Raw genomic sequence first — 20019 nt, 5'->3', positions numbered from 1 at the left:
CAGGTTTTGTCCCAAGCCATTTCCTTCTAAACAACCATCTCATTTAGGACAAAATTACCTTCCTTAAATCTTTCTTACATATCTCCTACTTTACTACATACAGAGTTTCCTTTTATTTCCATCAGTCTTAGTTACACTAAGCAGAACTTTGTATTCTTAGAAACACCTTTAGTTATTAACCAATTGTGAACTGCTACAACAGAATTCTTCAGGTGGCAAATTTATGAATCAGTTAAGTGGCAAACAAGTTTACCAACAGATTTAAATACTCTTAGTTTCTTTACAGTAAGAAGTCAAAAGCACAAACCTAATCCAGTAATTTAAGACAATTCAATTCCATTTGTCATCCAAGCAAAACTTTAAAACTTTCAGATTACCAAAGACTTTGAAAGCTACTTCAGCAATTACCCATTAGAACTTTGAGACAGACAATTAACCATCAGTTTAGTCATTTCTTTGCTAACAAATTTTAACAAATAACACGAGCTTATTTGACCTTCAGTAAATTTTGAAGCTTCACATTTACTGCTGATAACTTAAAAGACATGTATATCTTAATTAAACCAACAAACTTAACTTAATTCCAATACTGATTTACTTTCCACCTGGGCCACTCCACTTTGAATATTTACCTGAGACATGCGTGGGAAGATCTGGAGTGGGGGGGGGTGTTAGGTCCAGGGGGTACTCTTCTTGCTCCTTGACAGTGAAGAGAGAAGGAGCTGTGGTACATGATCTAGAGGCCAGTCATGCAGGCTGCACACACGTTGGTACAGAAACACGTAAGGGTGAAACAGAAGAAACAAAGCACCACCAGGAGGCAGAGAAAAGATTCCCGGTTTTAGAGCTCATAAGGCCCAAAAGAGGAGCAGACACCATGCTTTCCCATCAGCCAGGGGGTAGGGGTTAGGCAGTCCAAGTCAGGCCAGAGAACACAGGGAAACTTCCCCGAAACAAAGAGAGTTTCGGCAGCTGCTTGGGAATATTCCTTATAGTCTCTGTCTCGAGTTAGACCAACCCCAGTTGGCTCCAGTTATAGCCATTAACACGGGAAGTGAGGGAGGGAGAAGCTCCCACATCTATTAGGAGAAACAGAGAGAAATAAAGCCAGAGTTCCCTTTGCTAGGGATGGCCCAGCAACCTGGGTTTACTAGAAGGCGGCTTATTTACGTAATTATCATCCAATATGTCACGAGGAAATTTACTAGCTGACTCATTGAATCTGGTTTTAACTCTTAATACCTATCTTAATACCTATCTCTTATATTCCCTCCCGATATGTACAATGTTGCAGACAAGGGGAGGGGGATCTTTCAGGTGCTGTCCTGCTCGCATCCCTCGCGGGAACTTAGGAGCGTCTTAGCTAAGGTCTATCCGTATAAACCCCAGACCAGGCTACTCCATGGAGTAGATGACCGTTATGCCGTATGATGCTCCCCGAGACTCAGGGTCAGCCCACTCAGACTCCGTATCCGAAGCGGTGGAGCCCCACAAACACATTCATACAGTCAGGCATTCCTCAGATTCAAACGGGTTAGACACCCTCCCCTTAAACAGAATGTAACCTTCATAACCAGTACAAGGAACACATATCCACATTTAAAGACATAACATGGAGACATACATGAAGACATACATTGTTGGCCTCCGAGGTGGGACTCGAACCCACGATCTCTGAGAAGCCGTTCCCGCCTGGCTCGAGGGACGTCTCCGGCGGCCCGCTGGCAACCCTATAGCGCGTCCGCCAGGGCGTATTTGCCAGTCACCGCCCTGGGACTCTAACCCAGGAATACAGAAAGGACAAGACACACAAAACACACAACCAGGACAAAAGAACGAAGCATACGAAAAACAGAGACAAAAGACAAAGCCGGCTTTCTTACTGATCGGTTGCAGCGACCCGTTGACCAGTTGTCTGGTGGGCTTGAAGGGGAGATCTCGTTGGAACCTCCAAATGAAATGCCAATTGAATATTACCCCCACCTTAAAAGACCACCAGAGTCAAAGCCAATCAGCAAGGGTCGTTTATTGCAGGTTCGAACCTGGACCTCTGCGCCGCTCGTTGCCGATAACGCCGAGAGGTCCAGAGCTGGGTTGGTGTAGGGTTTTTATAGATAGGTACAAACAAGTTTCGGGTGGGGCTGAGCTGATTGATTGACAGTTTGAACAGGCATACTTGGCGTCAGTGAATTGGGTCAGGGGACCCTGTGTGAAAGCAGACAAAGCAATCTTACAGAAGCAGAACTGCCCGGTTAGCCCACACATGCAGAAAAAAGCACTATCAGGATATTGAAGGCCTGGTTACTACCAAGTAAAGACAATTGGGAGTCTCCTGGTGGAATGTTACATTCCTGCTATCAAGCATCCTTGTTAATGAGATTTAGATTTAAAAGAAATTTAACTTTATTTACTTTTCCTTCTACCTTTGCCTCCTTCCATTTTTCATGGAGGGGAGGGTGACATTAGGGCTTGAGGAACTGAGTCCTGTGTCCCTGGAAATTGGGCTATTGATAAGGTAACTTCTTTGTTTGTAAATCTCAAGGACATTTGCAAACCAAGGGAGACTCCTGTCTTGCAGGATTGTGATCTCAGCAAGTGAACCATTTATCATTTTATGGCAGTCAGGGGTGCCTGAGGAATGCCACACATACGGAGGGGAGCGGGTGAAGGGGGGGTGCAAGGCGCCAGCTTTTGCTTTGTCCTCAGCCAGCCTCCTGCTCCTTCAGCTGTAATGATCCAAACAGTATAATACTGTCACAGTAATAGATATACAGGTCAACAGAAAAGAATATAAAACCCAGCAATGGATCCACAACTATATTGTCAACTAATCTTCAACAAAGCAGGAAAGAATATTCAGGGGTAAAGACTATCTCCTCACATAATGGTTTTGGGAAAACTGGGGAACAACATGCAGAAGTCTGAAACCAGACCACTTTCTCACACCATACACAAAAATCAATTCAAAATGGATGAAAGATATAAATGTGAGATGGAAATAATCAAAATATAGAGGAGAACACAGGTAGTAACCACTTTGACATCAGCTGTTGCACCTTCTCATTACCAACATTCCTGAGGCAAGGGAAATAAAAACAGAAATAAAGTATTGGGACTTCATCAAGATAAAAAAACTTTTGCATAGTGAAGGAAACAATCAACAAAACTAAAAGACAACCAGTGGAATGGGAGAAGATATTTGTAATGACATATCTGATAAAGGGTTAGCATCCAAAATATATAAAGAACTTATAAAACTCAACACCCCAAACCCAAATAATCAAGTTTAAAAAAAATGGGTAGAAGACATGAATAGACATTTTTCTGAAGATGACATCCAGATAGCCAATGGACACATGAAAAGATGCACAACATCACTCATCACCAGGGAAATACAAATCAGGACTACAATGAGGTATCACCCCACACCTGTCAGAACGGCTAAAACTGACAAGTCAGGAAACAACAGACGTTGGCAATGATTCAGAGAAAGGGGAGCCCTCTTACACTGTTGATGGGAATGTAGACTGGTGCAGTCACTCTGGAAAACAGCATGGGGGTTCCTCAAAAAGTTAAATATGTAGCCTCCCTAAGATCCAGCAGTTGCACTCCTATGTATTTTACCCAAAGGACACAGAAGTACTGATTTGAAGGGATACATGCACCCTTATGTTTATAGCAGCATCATCAACAACAGGGAAATTATGGAAGGAGTCCCAGTGTCCATGGCCTAATGAACGGATAAAGAAGGAGTGATATATATATTCAATGGACTATTACTCAGCCACAAAAAAGAATGAAATCTTGTCATTTGTAACAATGTGGATAGATCTAGAGAATATTCTGCTAAGCAGAATCAGTCAGTCAAAGTAAGACCAATAACAGGATTTCACTCATATGTGGAAGTTAAGAAACAAAACAGATACACATGGGGGGAAATAGAGAGAGGAACGCATTAGCTCTAGGAAACAAACTGAATGCTGCCAGAGGGGAGATGGGTGGGGGGATGTGTTAAATGTGATGGCTATTCAGGAGGGCACTTGTGATGAGCAATGGGTGTTGTATGTAAATGATGCATCACTGAATCTGACACTTGAAACTAGTATTACACTGTATGTTAATAACTGGAATTTAAATACAAACTTGGAAGTAAAAAAATGAAAGAGAGATAAAGACCATACAAACAAAATCTGAGGGACTTAATCACCACTTGACCTGCTTTTTAAGAAATGCTGAAGGGAGTTCTTCAAGTTGAAACAAAGGGACACTAAGCAGCTACTCAACACTAGTAAAAAAATATGGAACTCGTTGGTAAAGGTAAATATATAGACAAATGAAAGAACACTGCATTAGTATAATGGTGGTGAGTAAATAAATTTAAATTCAAATATAAAAGTTCAAAGAAAATTATTATAGAAGTGCCGGGCTGGCTCAGTCAGTAGAGCATGTGACTCTTGATATCAGGATCATGAGTTCAACCCCACACTGGGCATAGATCTTACTTAAAAAAAGAAGATTATTATAAATAACTATAAGTAAAACATGTTTAATGATACGTAATAGGAATAAATGTAAGTTGTGACAATAACTTAAAGTGGGACAGGAGAAGTTAAAGTGTAGAATTTTTATATGTGATTAAAATTAAAGTTGTTATCAATTTAAACTATAATGTTAGAAAATGTGTTATATAAGTCCCAAGGTAACTAGAAAAAAATACCTTTAGAATTTACACAAAAGAAAAATAGAAACATTTCAAAGTATACAATATAAAAAATCAACAAAACACAAAAAAAGACACCTCAGGAGGTGCCTAGATTGCTAAGTCGGTGAAGCATCTGCCTTTGGTTCTGATCATGATCCCAGGGAACTGGGACGGAGCCTCACTTCAGGCTTCCTGCTCAGGCAGGAGTCTGTTCTCCTCCCCTGCAGACCCCCACCACTTGCTCATGTTCCCTCTCCTCTCTCTCTCTCAAAAAAAAAAAAAACTTAAAAAAACAAGACACCTCAGTTATTAATACATCATATTAACAAGTTCTATTTTATACCTCTTATACAAGGTATTTTCTTTCTTAGAACAGGGAATAATTCTTTATAAAAGATATGCCTGCCCTGCCCCATACACCTTACCAGAAATTGTTTAAGCTCCACAGGAGGGTCTTTGTACTTACAAGTAAACTAACTGCAAAAAGCTGTAAATATGTACTTTCTTATTATTCCAAATTAGAGTACTAAGTACTCTTTTTCAAATTATTTTATTAACATATAATGTATTATTTGCCCCAGGGGTACAGGTCTGTGAATCATCAGGTAAATATGTATTTTAAAAGTGATTCAAAAATTTTGAAAGAAGGAGGAGTAAATGACAAAAAAAAAGATATCCAAATAGAGATTTTGAGACTACTGGAAGCCATAGAACCAAGGCATACATCTAAAAGTTGTAGCTAGGGACGCCTGGGTGGCTCAGTTGGTTAAGCAGCTGCCTTCGGCTCAGGTCATGATCCCAGCGTCCTGGGATCGAGTCCCACATCGGGCTCCTTGCTCCGCAGGGAGCCTGCTTCTCCCTCTGACTCTGCCTTCCACTCTGTCTGCCTGTGCTCACTTTCGCTCGCGCTCTCTCTCCGACAAATAAATAAAATCTTAAAAAAAAAAAACTTTAAAAGTTGTAGCTATTTGGAGAGAAACAAACCACAGTATTTGTTCAGAACACTGGCTAATCTTTTAATTAAAATTTTTGTTCATAAGACATTTAAAATAACAATGCAGGGGCAGCTGGATGGCTCAGTTAGTTAAGCAGTTGCCTTTGGCTCAGGTCATGATCTCAGTGTCCCGGGATCAAACCCTGTATAGGGCTCACGGCTCAGCCGGGAGTCTGCTTCTCCCTCTCCCCTCTGCCTGCCATTCTGCCTACCTGTGCTCTCTCTATCTCTCTGTCAAATAAATAAAATCTTTTTAAAACAGGAAAATAATGCAATAGCTTAAGCATGACCAAAGTCAATTGAATTAAAGAATTCTTGGAACTTAGGGCACAAAGGGATTGTCAAAGAGTTCATCTGAGAACTATGTATTAACATAATTATATCAGGATCCCCCAGCTCAGTCATATAGTACAGTTTTTGGTTCATAGGTTTAATCTGGTATTTCAGGTGAGATACTATCTAGTACAAACATAATCTTGGTCTATAGTAGAGGAAGATAACTTGGACAAATTTGAGAACCTGGGTTATAGGAACAGTCAAATTGACTTTTCGTTCAAATCTCTGCTCCTGGGGTTGAGAAATAGTGCTGCCTGGACCTTCTTTCCCAAAAGATTCAAAAAAGTGTCTTTCCACGTACTTACAATAAACAAAGTGGTCGTGGATCTGATATGCTGTCGGAATCCCCATAGTAACAGGTCCCAAGGAATAAAGATAAGGAAAACTCTAGTGGTCAAGCACACTTGGGAAGCTGCAGTTTGTAGAACAGTCTAGTAGAAGGCGGGCTCTTCGGCAGCTTTTCGCTTTTTTACTTTTCCTTTTGGTTACACAGACAAGCTAAGTGAAGATGCCGTTTTTTGAAGTATAATCTCTCGGCCAACACACAAAGTCTAAAGCCAGTGGGCCTTCTGTACGTAATCATTTTATCACTCTCCACTCCCAGATTTTTCTGGCTCTACCACGCCCCCAAAGTTTTGCATGCAGAACCTCCAAGGGCTCCCGGAAGACCCTGGAACCAAGCACCCCTGGCTTCGTCCAGGCCGCCTGGTTAAGGTGTGGGAACCCAAGCAGCCCGGTGATCAAAGGGTTACAGGCAGTTCGCCTGAGAGCAACCGGGAGAGGAGCCAATAGCGTCTAGGCAGGCTGTACGTCCGGTGTGGGCGGGGCAGGGACGTAACGCGCCCAGGGGAACTTACGGAGGCCAGGAAGGGGGTGGTGGGGTGAGAGGGGGCAACCCAGGTTAAGAGTTTTAGAAACGTCCGGGACGAACAAGAGAGCGGATGAGCATCCGCCTCTTCTCCTCTCTCTCCTTTAGCCTTAGGGGTCAGTAGCTGCAGGTACAGCCCGGGGCCTGGTGTATGGCTGTGGACTTACGGTGTTCGGACTCCACGCCTTGTCACAACCAAAAAGCAAACTCTGTCTACCCCAAGCTCTGAGCCGCTGCGACCCGGCGACCTGATGTCAGACCAGCCCGGGGGAAACAGCGCCTCCAAGACCATGCCGACTCTCCTCGCAGGGTATGCTCATTCCAGCATACCAACCGAGCTGGATCGTCCGGCCTGCGACGAGGCCAGCCTCAACCCAGAGAGCAGCGGTGGCAGTGGCAACTGTGACGCACCAACCAGCGAATCCCTCCTTGGGGACCGCGAATTCTCCCAGCAGATCGGGTCGCAGCTTAAACTGCTGCCTATGAATGATCAGATCCGGGAGCTGCAGACCATCATCCGGGACAAGTGAGCAGAGATCTAAAGGGATAGGGGACGTGGAGGGTGTTTCAAGGCGGGGGAGGAGGGGCCCGGGACTGGAAGTAAAAGGGCTAAGGGGTAATGTCTTGGGCTCTGGGAAACTAGTCTGTGGGGATAGGGCAGGGCAGGGTGTCACGTGACTCGGGCCTCCAACCCTGTCTTTCCTAGTCCCTGGGTTTAACATCACCCTGTAAAAGGAGGGATACTTTGAATTAGCTCCTGGCTCCTTCTTGGCTTCTTCCGAGGGAATACTAATCCTCAGCGGTTCCTGGGTGTAAACTCACCCACGCTGTGTGTCCTGTGCTGGTCTATAACCCAAAAATGGTTGCTGCCGAAGCTTATGCCCTGCCACAAATCACCTCGGGCGCACAAATAGAAATAAAGCAATTTCAAGGGAATTATATTGCGTTCAACGAGTTCTCTGACCGTTTACTGTTTGCTACTGCAAATATGTCATTTTGCCTAAGGTCTTTTAGTCTTGGAGTTTGGGTTTTGTTGGTCACGTGGAAGCTTATCATCCAGCTCTTATCAGGATTCATTTTTGTAAAGTTACAGAACCTCAAATGTTTCCTGTGGAGTTAATGGAACAAAGGGAACCTAAAAGAATCTTTGGCGCCCCCTCCTAATCCCACAAACAGCCACACAAAATCTCACGAATAGCCAAAAATGCAATGTTAAAATTCTGTCTTGAGGAGATCTCAAAACTCATGTTGTAGATGGGGTTTTTCAAGGGGAGTAAGTACCATGATGAACTACAGCTGGTTTGTATATTGGCAGCACCTTAAATGGCAGGCGAGAATTCTACCACTGAACCACCCATGCACTGATGGCAGCACCTTAAATGAGTAACTACTGCAATATCAAAGCACTCGTTTTTTCTGTGGGTGCCTTAATCTTTTAAAATGGTTGTTGGGTCAAGACATCATTCTCTAAATCATACTGTAACTTTTTCTTTGTACTATTTTTTTCTTCGTTTCTTCGTACTTTTTCTTTTTCTTCATACTATTGTTAATAGGCTCCCTATTTGTTTCCTTGCTTTCAGTTTTTTTCTGCCTTCCACATACTCCCAGATATTACTGAACAGTCTTAATATACGGTTTTGATTAGATAACTATCCTACTCAGCAGCCTTCCTTGGCTTCTTAGAGCCTATCGATTAAAGTCCAGGATCCTGAGCTTGACAGTAGTAAGTCCTCTCTTCATGGTTCCTAGGAACTATTCGGCAACATCTCTGATTCTGCCATCCTCTGAAATTCTCCTTACTCCTTCTCTGCATGTTCATCTCCTATCTATTCTTCAAGCTTAAACTGAGCATTAAATGTCCACCTCTCAAAAGCTTTCCTCTAATCATTCTTCCTTGCTGATCTTCCCTGGCTTTTCAAATGCAAGATTCACCTTCTGTTTTGTATGTTGTTATTTGTGTATCAGTCTTGTCTCACCTATTAGATGTAATGAATCAATATTGAAAAATACTGTGGTCATGTGATCTAATAGGTGGAAATAGTGATCTTAAAAAGTAGGAGGCATAGGTTTGATAGTTGTTGTAGGGGAAGCTGAAATAATACTCAAATGTAGAACAAAGAAAATAGGATGATTCTTATTTCTGTAGATCAGGAGTTATTGACCCTGAGTCTTGGACACCAGTGTACCTGTAGATGGGTTTCAGGGTCTTGGTTAACCATCAGAAATTATTTGGGAAATATTACTCACTATATGTATTTTAATGATTTTTAAATAGCATCTTTATTGAGATATAATTTGCATACCATATAGTACATCATTTAAAGTGCACAATTGAGTGGCTTTTACATGTTCATGGCTGTGCAACCATCACCACAGTCAATTTTGCACTATCTTCATTACCTCAGCAAGAAAGCCTATACACATCAGCAGTCACTCCCCATTTCTGCTCAACCCACCCAACCACTAATTTAGACAAGCACAAATATACTTTTTATCTCTGTTAAGTTGCCTATTCTGGACATTTCTTATAGATGGAGTCATATAACATATGGTCTTCTGTGTGACTAGATTCTTTCATTTAGCATAATGTTTTCAAGTGTCAACCACATTGCATCAGTACGCCATTCCTTTTTTAGCTGAATGATATTCCACTGTATTGATATACCACATTTTGGTATATCTGTCCTCAAATGATGGATTTTTGGGTGGTTTCCACTCTTTGGCCATTATGAATAATGTTACTATGAACATCTGCATATGTGCCTTTTTTAATGGGGTGGGGATTCCTTAGCTTTCATTACCTTTCATGAAGGGGTATTCATGACATTGTAAGGGTAAACCATTGCTGTAAGATTTGGAGAGGACATGAGGTTCAGCATTCATATATGACAGCATCAATACTTGATTTTACTGCATTGTTCAGAAAAACCTCAGTGTAAATGAAATCTTTTTTTTTTTTTTTTTTTTTTGTGAGCTTGGAAAGAGACAGCAGGATCCAGAGTGATCTTAGGCAAGATGTTTAGCATCTCTGTGCTTCAGCTTTATCATTTGTTAAACGAGGATGGGGTAATATCTCATGGAACTCCTGGGATGCTAAAACAAGATACTGTCTGAACATTTGTTGTAAACTGTGAAGAGCTGTGCCAGCCTTCATGTTTCGATTTATGCATGGTTCGAATTGCGTACATAAAGGCCAGTAGACAGTAAAAGGAATTTAACTATATATATAGAACTGACATTCTTTTTTTTCTAATTTTAAAAGATTTCATTCATTTATTTATTTGACATTGATCACAAGCAGGAGGAGGGGCAGAGGGAAAGGGAGAAGGAGAAGCAGGCTCCCCTGAGCAGAGCTCGATGAGCAGGGAGCTTGATGTGGGGCTCAATCCCAGGATCCCCGGATCATGACCTGAGCTGAAAGCAAACGCTTAACAGAACGAGCCACCCACGCGCCCCTCTCGTTCTTATTTTAAAAAGCAAAATTGAGAGATCCTGGGTAATTTTTATCCTGCTATGATACAATATAGAGAGACTCACTAAAATTCTTTTTAACTAATTGATGTTTAGTTATTTAGGCTGGTGACAGTGTTTTAGTTTTGTTTGTTTGGTTTTTTTTTATTTGAAGATTTTATTTATTTATTTGACAGACAAGTAGGCAGAGAGGCAGGCAGACAGAGAGAGGAGAAGCAGGCTCTCGCTGAGCAGAGCGCTGGATGAGGGGCTCATTCCCAAACCCTGGGATCATGACCTGAGCCCAAGGCAGAGGGTTTGATCCACTGAGCCACCCAGGCGCCCCTAGTTTTGTTTTTGTTAATCAAATCTGTTAACAGAGGCCTCTGTTCCTTTATCTTAAAAAATTGCCATTCCCCTCACACAAGATCTGTCTTATCCCCTCTAGGGGGCTGGTATAAGGTGCCTGTGGTAAGAGGAGCTATAGTTACATAGGTTAAGCTATTAAAGTTGCCATCAGTTATCATATCCTGTCTTCCTCGGAGCTTATGCTCTTCTCTGTTTTGCTGTGACATCATATATGTGCACTGTGGAGCTGTCTGATAATAGAAGTAATTGGAGTACTTGTTATTCCTTTATTGATCCTGTCCTTTCTATCTAGCTGTTGAAGGGACTGGTTTCTGAGTTGACTTTGCCCTGGAGAAATGGAGGTTGAGCCACAGGGCTGCATGTTGTAAAAAGATAAAGCAGGCAAGATTGAGAATATTGTACTGATCTAAAATGTCTTTTTTTAAAAAAAATGTGTAGTATTTGTAATATAATATGTTGGCTGTCTTATTGAATTTCAAGTAAATGGTTTTCTTTCAGAGAGTGCAGTCATCTAAACATTGAGAGAGCAAATTATTTACTGAGTTACATATGGGTAACTGGTGAACTTGGGAAGAGAACTTACTCTTCATTTTCAGTTTTTGTAACAGCAAGAACATCCTTCTCTTCCTGCCTCCTTTATATATTAAACCAGCAAAATCTGAGTGTAATGTACTTTTACCTTGACCATAGTTCAAGAGCTCATGTCTAAGACAATGCATTTAAAGATAATCTTCCCTCTCTAATTTTTTTCTTTTGTCTCCTGAAAGGTTAAAGCTATTTCATGAGCTGTTGAGTGTTCCCTTGTACTTGGAAGGGCTTTCCTTGGCCTCAGCAGACAACTGGGATGAAAATGGAGCATTCTAAGAGTATTTTACTCCATGAAATAACACTAAAGATGAACCAGATCAGCCTTATGAGTTTATTTTTTTAGTCACCTGGAGGGGAGACAACCTCAGGAGGGATGAACATCCTGTTTAGCCCTAATGTGAATGCAGCCTAATGTGATTTGAGTCATCTGGCTAGGTAATGTGATGTTCTTTACTGAGACTGTGCATCTGAATTTCCTGGGGAGTCTTTTTTTTTCCCCAAATAAAATTTTTGGTACCCTTAGCGTAGTCTTGGGTAAAACCTGGGTAGTCTTGGGTGAAACTTGAGTACCTGTAGCTTAACAAACACCACAGGTGATTGTGCCCACTGCTTTTGGGAGAATGACCGTTCTCCCCCAGCATGGTGATTTGCCTGGCTTTGGATTAGGGATATAGGCTGAGCTAGGGATTCCACACCAAACCCAACCAGCCTAGAGAGCCTGGCCTGGCAATACCCTGAGAATGGAGGAATCTTGGTTATTTTCCCTACTTGTACAAAACCAACGTATTCACCACAGAAAAAAACTGTGACCTGCAAGTTGTTTACAACATGGACATGGTTTTGGTTTTACATGTCAATTTTTTTTAAAAGATTTTATTTGGGGCACCTGGGTGGTTCAGTGGTTAAGCCTCTGCCTTTGGCTCAGGTCATGATCTCAGGGTCCTGGGATGGAGACCCACATCGGGTTCTCTGCTCAGCGTGAAGTATGCTTCCTACCCACCTGCTTGCCTCTCTGCCTGCCTCTCTGCCTGCTTGTGATCTCTGTCTGTCAAATAAATAAATAAAATCTTTAAAAATATATTTTTTTTAAATTTAAAAATTTAAAAAGTTTTTTAAAAAGATTTTATTTATTTATTTGACAGAGAGAGAGGGAGAGAGACCACAAGCAGGGAGAGCAGCAGGCTGGAGAGGGAGAAGCAGGCTCCCCTCCGAGCAGGGAGCCTGATACAGGCTGTGCCACCCAGGAGCCCCTACACGTGAATTTTCTTTCTTTCTTTTTTAAAAGGATTTTCTTTATTTATTAGAGAGAGAGAGAGAGCATGAGAGGGGGGAAGGTCAGAGGGAGAAGCAGACTCCCCATGGACTCTGATCCCCAGGACTCTGGGATCATGACCTGAGCCGAGGTGAAGGCAGTCGCTTAACCAGTTGAGCCACTCAGGCACTCACCTGTGAATTTTCTAACTGGCTTTTAGTCCAGGAAGGGGGAATCACCTCTTTAAACTATGCATACCCTGGTTAAAAGATTTATTGGTCATATCCTAGTAATGTCTCACCAACTAGTCTATACTCCAGGGAGACATAAAGAAAATCTGGCATGGCACAGTACCAGACACATATGGGAATTGATATTCAATCGTTATAAGAAAATAACCTTCTGAATGAAGCCTGAGTTCTAAGGGAAAATGATAGCTTCTCTTCTTTTTCTGACTTTGAACACTTATGTTAAACTCTGCTTTGAGGTGCAAGTAAATATTGACACTATTTTAATAGCTTTTAAGGTGCTAGGGATTGTGGCCTTGATGACTTCTACCTGGCAGGTAGTAAAAGCCATATATATATTTTTTTTCAGTTTTTCACATCAGATTAGTTTTGCTCCAAGGACTTCACTGGGGGGTTGTTTTTCTTAGGGTGAAGGGAGGAGACAGAGTATCATTTACAAAACATCTGCATACCATGAAAGACCTTGGAGTTATTCTTTATTTTAGTGATCACATTATAACAAAATAGCTCTGGAAATAGAGTTTATGTTTTCAGAGCTTTAACTAACCATTAACTCTAAATAAAATATTCCTTTGGTTTAAACCTGCCAGAAAGCTTTTATGTTCTATTTCCCTTTTACCTCTTGCTTTAAAAAATTCAAAATCAAAACCAAACAAAAACATAATAGAAGTGGATTTAAGCCTATTTAGTTCTTTTTTCTTAGGTTACGAGGTAAAATACAGGACACCAAGTTAAATTTGAATTCAGATAAACAATGAACTTTTTTTCATATATCCTAAACATTGAATGGGACATACTTCTGAAATACACATTTAACTGGGTGTCTTGTATTTTTATTTGCTAAATCTGGCAACCCTGTGTTAACCCTAACTTCTCCCATCCCAAATGTTGAAAATAATCCTTTAAAAATTTTGTAAAATTAATTGATTGTTATTTAAATTCTAGTTAATTAACATATGGTATAAAATCGGTTTCAGGGGTAGAATTTAGAGATTCATTGCTTACTTAAAAAAACACAGTGCTCATCATAACAAGTGTCCTCCTTAATACCCACCACCCATCTAGCCCATAACCCACCCACCTCCTCCATTAACCCTCAGCTTGTTATCTATCCTTAAGAGTCTCTTATGGTTTCTTTCACTTTCTCTTTTTTGCTTTTTTCCCCCTTCACATATGTTCAATTTTTTTGCTTCTTAAATTCCACATGTGAGTGAAATCATATGGTATTTGTCTTTCTCTCACTTATTTCGCCTGGCGTAATACACTCTAGCTCTACCACCTTGTGACAAATGGCAAAATTTCATTCTTTTTATGACTGAGTAATATTCCATTGTATGTATATACCACTTCTTTATACATTCATTGGTCATTGGCTTTTTGGGCTCTTTCCATAGTTTGACTGTTGTGGATATTGCTGCTGTAAACATCCAGGTGCATGTACCCCTTCAAATCTGTACTTTGGAACCCTTTGGGGAAATATCTAAGAGTGCAGTTGCTAGGTCCTAAGGTAGTTCTATTTTTAACTTTTTGAGAAAACTCCATACTCTTTTTCTTTTCCAGAGTAGCTGCACCATCTTGCATTCCCACCAACAGTGTAAGAGTGTTGGTTCCCCTTTCTCTACATCCTTGCCAGGATGTGAAGCTGTTGACTTAGCCATTCTGACAGGTGTGAGGTGGTATCTCATCATGGTTTTGATTTGTATTTTCCTGATGATGAGTGATGTTGAGCATCTTTTCATGTGTCTGTTGGCCATCTGGATATCTTCTTTGGAAAAATGTCTATTCATGTCTTCCTCCCTTTTTTAAAGTGGATTGTTTGTGTTTTCAGTGCTGAGTTTTATAAATTCTTTATTGATTTTGGGTACTAACCCTTTATCAGATATGTCATTTGCAAATATGTTGTCTTCCTTCATAGGCTCCTTTATTTTTGTTGATTGTTTCCTATGCTTTGCAGAAGCTTTTTATCTTTATGAAGTTCCAAGAGTTCATTTTTGCTTTTGTTTCTTTTGCCTCCAGAGACATCTCTAATAGGAGGTTGCTATGAACAAGGGCAAAGAGTTATTGCTGTGGTCTCCTCAAGGAGGAGACAGGTTTCCTGTCTCACATTTAGGTCTTTCATCAATTTTGAATTCATTTTTGTGTATGGTGTAAGAAAGTGGTCCAGGTGTTTCTGCATGTTGCTCTTCAGTTTTCCCAAAACCATATGTTGAAGAGATTGTTTTTTTTCCGTTGGATATTCTTTCCTGCTTTGTTGAAGATTAGTTGGCCATATAGTTGTGGGTTGATTTCTGGGTTTTCTATTCTGTTCTTTTGTTTTATGTGTCTGTTTTGTGCCAGTACCATACTGTCTTAATAGCTAAAGCTTTGCAATATAGCTTAAAGTCTGGAATCATGATGGCTCCAGCTTTGCTTTTCTTCTTCAAAATTGCTTTCACTATTCAGGGTCTTCTGTAGTTCCATACAAGTTTTAGGATTGTTTGTTCTAGCTCTGTGAAAAATGCTGGTGGTGTTTTGATAGGGATTGCATAAAATGTGTAGGTTGCTTTGGATAGTATAGACATGTTAATAATGTTTGTTCTTCCAATCCGTGGCATTGGAATTTTTTCCCATTTCCTTGTGTCCTCTTCAGTTTCTTTCATAAATGTTCTATAGTTTTCGGAGAGTGGGTCTTTTGTCCCTTTGGTTAGGTTTATTCCCAGGTATCTTGTGGTTTTTGGTGTACTTGTAAATGGGATGGATTCCTTGATTTCTTTTTCTGCTGCTTCATTATTGGTGTATAGAAATGCAACAGATTTCTATCCACTAATTTTATATCTTGCAACTTTGCTGAATTCATGTATTAGCTCTAGCGATTTTTTTGGTGGAACCTTTTGGTTTTCTACATAGTATCATGTTGTCTACAAATAAAGTTTGACTTCTTCTTTGCCAATTTGGATGTCTTTTATTTCTTTGTGTTGTATGATTGCTGATCCTAAGATTGTTGTATGATTGCTGATTCCAGTAGTATGTTAAATAATAATGGTGAGGGGTGCCTGGGTGGCTCATTGGGTTAAGCCTCTGCCTTCGGCTCAGGTCATGATTTCAGGGTCCTGAGATCAAGCCCTGCATCGGGCTTTCTGCTCAGTTGGGATCCTGCTTTCCCCTCTATCTCTGCCTGTCTCTCTGCCTTCTTGTGATCTCTCTCTCTATGTGTCAAATAAAGAAATAAAATCTTAAAAAAATTAGTAATGGTGAGAGTGGACTTCCCTGTCTTGTTCTTAACCATAGAGGAAAAGCTCTCAGTTTATCCCCATTGTGGATCTTTCTTATATGATCTTTATGATGTTGAGGTATGTTACCTCTATTCCTCCTTGTTGAGGGTTTTTTTAAAAATCAAGAATGGATGCTGTATTTTGTTAAATGCTTTTTCTGCATCGAATGAGAGGATCATATGGTCTTTATCCTTTGTTTTATTACTGTGGTGTATCACATTGATTTATTTGTGAATATTGAACCACCCCTGCAACTGGAAATAAATCCCAGTTGATCATGGTGAATAATTCTAATGTATTGTTGAATTTGATTCACTAGTATTTTATTGAGAATTTTTACAACCATGTTCACCAGGGATAGAGGCCTAGTAATTCTCCTTTTTAGCAGGGTCTTTGTCTGGTTTTGTAATCAAGGTAACACTGGATTCATGGAAATAGTTTGGAAGTTTTCTTCCATTTCTGTTTTTTGGAACAGTTTGAGAAGAATAGGTATCAATTCTTATTGAAATGTCTGGTAGAATTCCCTTAGGAAGCCATTTGGCCCTGGAATTTTGTTTGTTAGGAGATTTTAGTTTACTGATTCAATTTCTTAACTGGTTATGGGTCTGTTCAGACTTTTCTATTTCTTTCTGTTTCAGTTTTGGTCATTTGTATGTTTCTAGGAATTTATCCATTTTTTCCAGATTGCCCATTTTGTTGGCATATAACTTTTCATAATATTCTCTTACAATTCTTTCTTTCTGTGGTGTTGGTTGTGATCTTTCCACTTTCATTCATGTTTTTATTTATTTGGGTTCTTTCTCTTTTCTTTTTGATAAGTATGGCTAGGGGTTTATCAGGTTTTTTTTTGTTTTGTTTTGTTTTGTTTTTTTTCCGAAGAAGCAGCTCTTAGTTTCATTGAACTTTTCTAGTTTTTTTATTTCTATACTATTTCTTTCTGCTCTAATCTCTTCTTATTTCCCTTCTTCCAGCTTTAGCCTTTATTTGCTATTCCTTTCCTAGTTCCTTTAGGTGTATGGTTAGGTTGTGTATTTGAGACTTTTCTTGCTTCTTGAGGTAGGCCTGTATTGCTATTGCACTATATTTATTTATGTGTATTACGTATATTTATGTATATTATGTGTATTTACTTCTGTCTTAGGACCTACTACCTTCACTACCTCCCAAAGGTTTTGGACTGGTGTTTTTATTTTCATTGGTTCCATGTATCTTTTTTCTTTTTTATCTTTAATTTTCTGGTTAACCCATTCATTCTTTAGTTGGCTGTTCTTTAACCTCCATGTATTTGCAGTCTTTCCAAATTTTTTCTCATGGTTGACCTCAAGTTTCATAGTGTTGCGGTCTGAAAATACACATGGTATGATCTAAATCTTTTTGTACTTGTTGAGGCCTGATTTGTGATCCATTATGTAATCTATTCTGGAGAATGTGCCATGTGCACTTGAAAAGAATGTGTATTCTGCTCTTTAGGATAAAGTGTTCTGAGTATGTCTGTTAAGTCCATTCGGTCTAGTATATCATTTAAAGTCATTGTTTCCTTCTTGATTTTCTGTTCAGATGGTCTATCCATTGCTGTAAGTGTGGTATTAAAGTCCCCTACTATTATTGTATCATTATAAATGAGTTTCTTTATATATGTTATTAATTGATTTATATATTTGGATGCTTCCAAGTTGGGGGCATAAATATTTACAACTGTTACATCTTTTTGATGGATAGACCCCTTAATTATGATATAGTGCCCTTTATCTCTTGGTATAGTCATTGGTTTAAAATATAGTTTTTCTGATATAAGTATAGCTAGTCTGACTTTCTTTTGTTCTCCATCCACTCACTTGCAATCTGCAGGTGTCTTTAGGTCTAAAATGAATCTCTTGTAACTCTTAATGATAGCAAACAAATTGAGTGTTCGTGGAGAAAGCTGGGTAGGGGATGGGCTTGATGGGGGATGGGTATTAAGGAGGCACTTGTTACGATAAGCACTGGATGTTGTAATGTAACTGGATGTTACAACTGGATGTTGTAATGTAATGTAATGTAAGTGATGAACCCCTGAATTTTCCTGAGTTTAAATAAAACTTTGAAAAACAAATATATGTCTTAATAATGGTAGTAAAAAAAATAAAATGAGTATTATAGGCAGCATATAGATGGGTCTTTCTTTATCCTTTCCTTCATAGTACCCTGTGTCTTTTGATTGTATTATTTAGTCCATTTAAATTCAGAGTAATTATTGATAGATACAAATTCAGTACCATTGTATTATCTTAAAGTTGGTGTTTCTGATGATGTTCTCTGTTCCTTCCTAGTCTTTGTCACCTTTGGTCTTTTCCCCCATCTAAGGAAGCCCCTTGTACATATCTTGCAGGACTGGTTTAGTGGTCATGAACTCCTTTAGTTTTGTCTGGGAAACTTTTTATCTCTCTTTCTATTCTGAATGACAGCCTTTATCTCTCTTTCTATTCTTAATTCAAGCCTTGAAATATTCTTGGCTGTATATTTTCCCCAGGCAACATATTAAACATATCATACCATTTCTTCTGGCCAGCCAAGAGTTTATGGAGTTATCTGTTGGGAACCTGTTGTCTTCCTCTGTAGGTTAAGGACTTTTTTTTTTACCTTGCTGCCTTCATGATTCTTTCCTTGTCTGTGTATTTTGTGAATTTGGCTATGATATGTCTTGATGATTGTCATCTTTTTTTACCTTTAATGGGAGTTCTCTGTGATTTTTGGATTTCAGTGTTTGTTTCTGTCCCCAGATTAAGATAGTTTTCAGCTATAATTTGTTCAAATAAACCTCCTTGTTCTTTCTCTTCTTCTGGGACTCCTATGATAGAAATATGCTTCATGGAGTTGCTGAGTTTCCTAAGTCTACATTTGTGATCCAATACTTTTCTTTCCCTCTTCTTTTCAGTTTCATTATTTTCCATACTTTCATCTTCTATGTTACTGATTTATTCCTCTGCTTTGTCCATCCTCATTGTCATGGCAGCCATTCATGTTCTAGCATTTTTAATTTTGGCCTTACTAGGTTGTATTTCTTTTACCTCTGTAGTAAAGGTTTCTCTCGTGTCTTCTGTGCTTTTCCTCAGGCCCAGCTAGTATCTTTATAATTGTTTATTTAAATTCTGGTTCAGACATCTTCCTTGTATCTGTATAAATCCCTAGCTGTGACTTCTTCCAGTTCTGTATTTTGGGGTGAGTTCCTCCACCTTGTCATTTATTCTAGGTCACATTTTTATGTGTGTATGGTTGTTAGGGAAGCCTGTTCTATTCCTGCCCCTGAGAGTAATGGCTCTATTAAAAACAGGTTAAAAAAAAAGCCGAAACTAGATCCTATTTCCTCTAGAGTTGAAGGTTTGCAACACTCTATGATCACTAGACATGATGCATGTGAGGGATTTGTGCTGGTCTTCTGGGGGAGGGGTTTGATGCACTGATTCTCAGGGGGATTTGCCCCAGTAGAGATGCACCTGCAGAGTGTTGGGAGGGGTAGCAAGAGGGTGCTTGTTCCAAGCAGCTCTAAGCCTCCAGTAGGTGGCACTGTATTGCTCACTGAAGTAGGGCAATGCTGATGTGGGGGTGGGCAGTGGCATTGTTCTGCTCTCTTGTCCCCAGAGCAGAGAGCTCCTGTCCACCACTTAGGAAGCCCTCACAGAAAAGCAAATATTCACCCCTCTTGTGGCCTCTGTCAGATCCCTGCCTCCAAGCTGTCTGCCTGCCAAACGGTACAGAATTCCTGTGTTTTATCTCAGGCACATGGCTGGATTTCAAAACTACAAACTCTGATTTTTAGAGACCTGGTGCATGTGGAGCCATGGTGATCCTCTGAGGGAGGATCTCTGCACACCGCTGATCATGCCCATTAGCACTGTCGCACAGTGGCTGGAGTTTAAGGTAAAGTGCAGCAAAAAGCTGGCACTAAGGTTTGTTGCCCTCAGCAGGTGTCTCCATTCCTGTG

General features: G+C 40.0%; 3 protein-coding genes across 5 annotated transcripts in view; 1 reads left to right on the top strand and 2 right to left on the bottom strand.

The window, feature by feature from the left end:
* Nucleotides 1-6981, bottom strand: part of ABCB7 (ATP binding cassette subfamily B member 7) — a gene marked incomplete at its 5' end in the record, with an annotated part of 170507 nt that extends 163526 nt beyond the window's left edge. Inside the window, 2 exons of the mRNA XM_082716518.1 lie at nucleotides 6338-6463; nucleotides 6964-6981. Of these exons, the coding sequence (XP_082572644.1) occupies nucleotides 6338-6463; nucleotides 6964-6981 (144 nt within the window). The remainder of the gene's footprint in view (nucleotides 1-6337; nucleotides 6464-6963) is intronic.
* The window catches only part of ZDHHC15 (zDHHC palmitoyltransferase 15), a 1212570-nt gene that overhangs the window by 944241 nt on the left and 248310 nt on the right, over nucleotides 1-20019 (bottom strand). The window lies entirely within an intron of this gene.
* Nucleotides 6892-20019, top strand: part of UPRT (uracil phosphoribosyltransferase homolog) — a 37437-nt gene continuing 24309 nt past the window's right edge. Inside the window, 2 exon segments of the mRNA XM_082716050.1 lie at nucleotides 6892-7114; nucleotides 7116-7426. Coding sequence (XP_082572176.1) covers nucleotides 7052-7114; nucleotides 7116-7426 — 374 coding nt within the window. The 5' untranslated portion in view covers nucleotides 6892-7051.

Source organism: Mustela nivalis (genome assembly GCF_964662115.1).
Source record: "Mustela nivalis genome assembly, chromosome: X".
NCBI classification, from domain to species: Eukaryota; Metazoa; Chordata; class Mammalia; order Carnivora; family Mustelidae; genus Mustela; species Mustela nivalis.
Note: the sequence above shows the minus strand (reverse complement) of the source record. Positions and strands in the feature narration are given on the sequence as shown.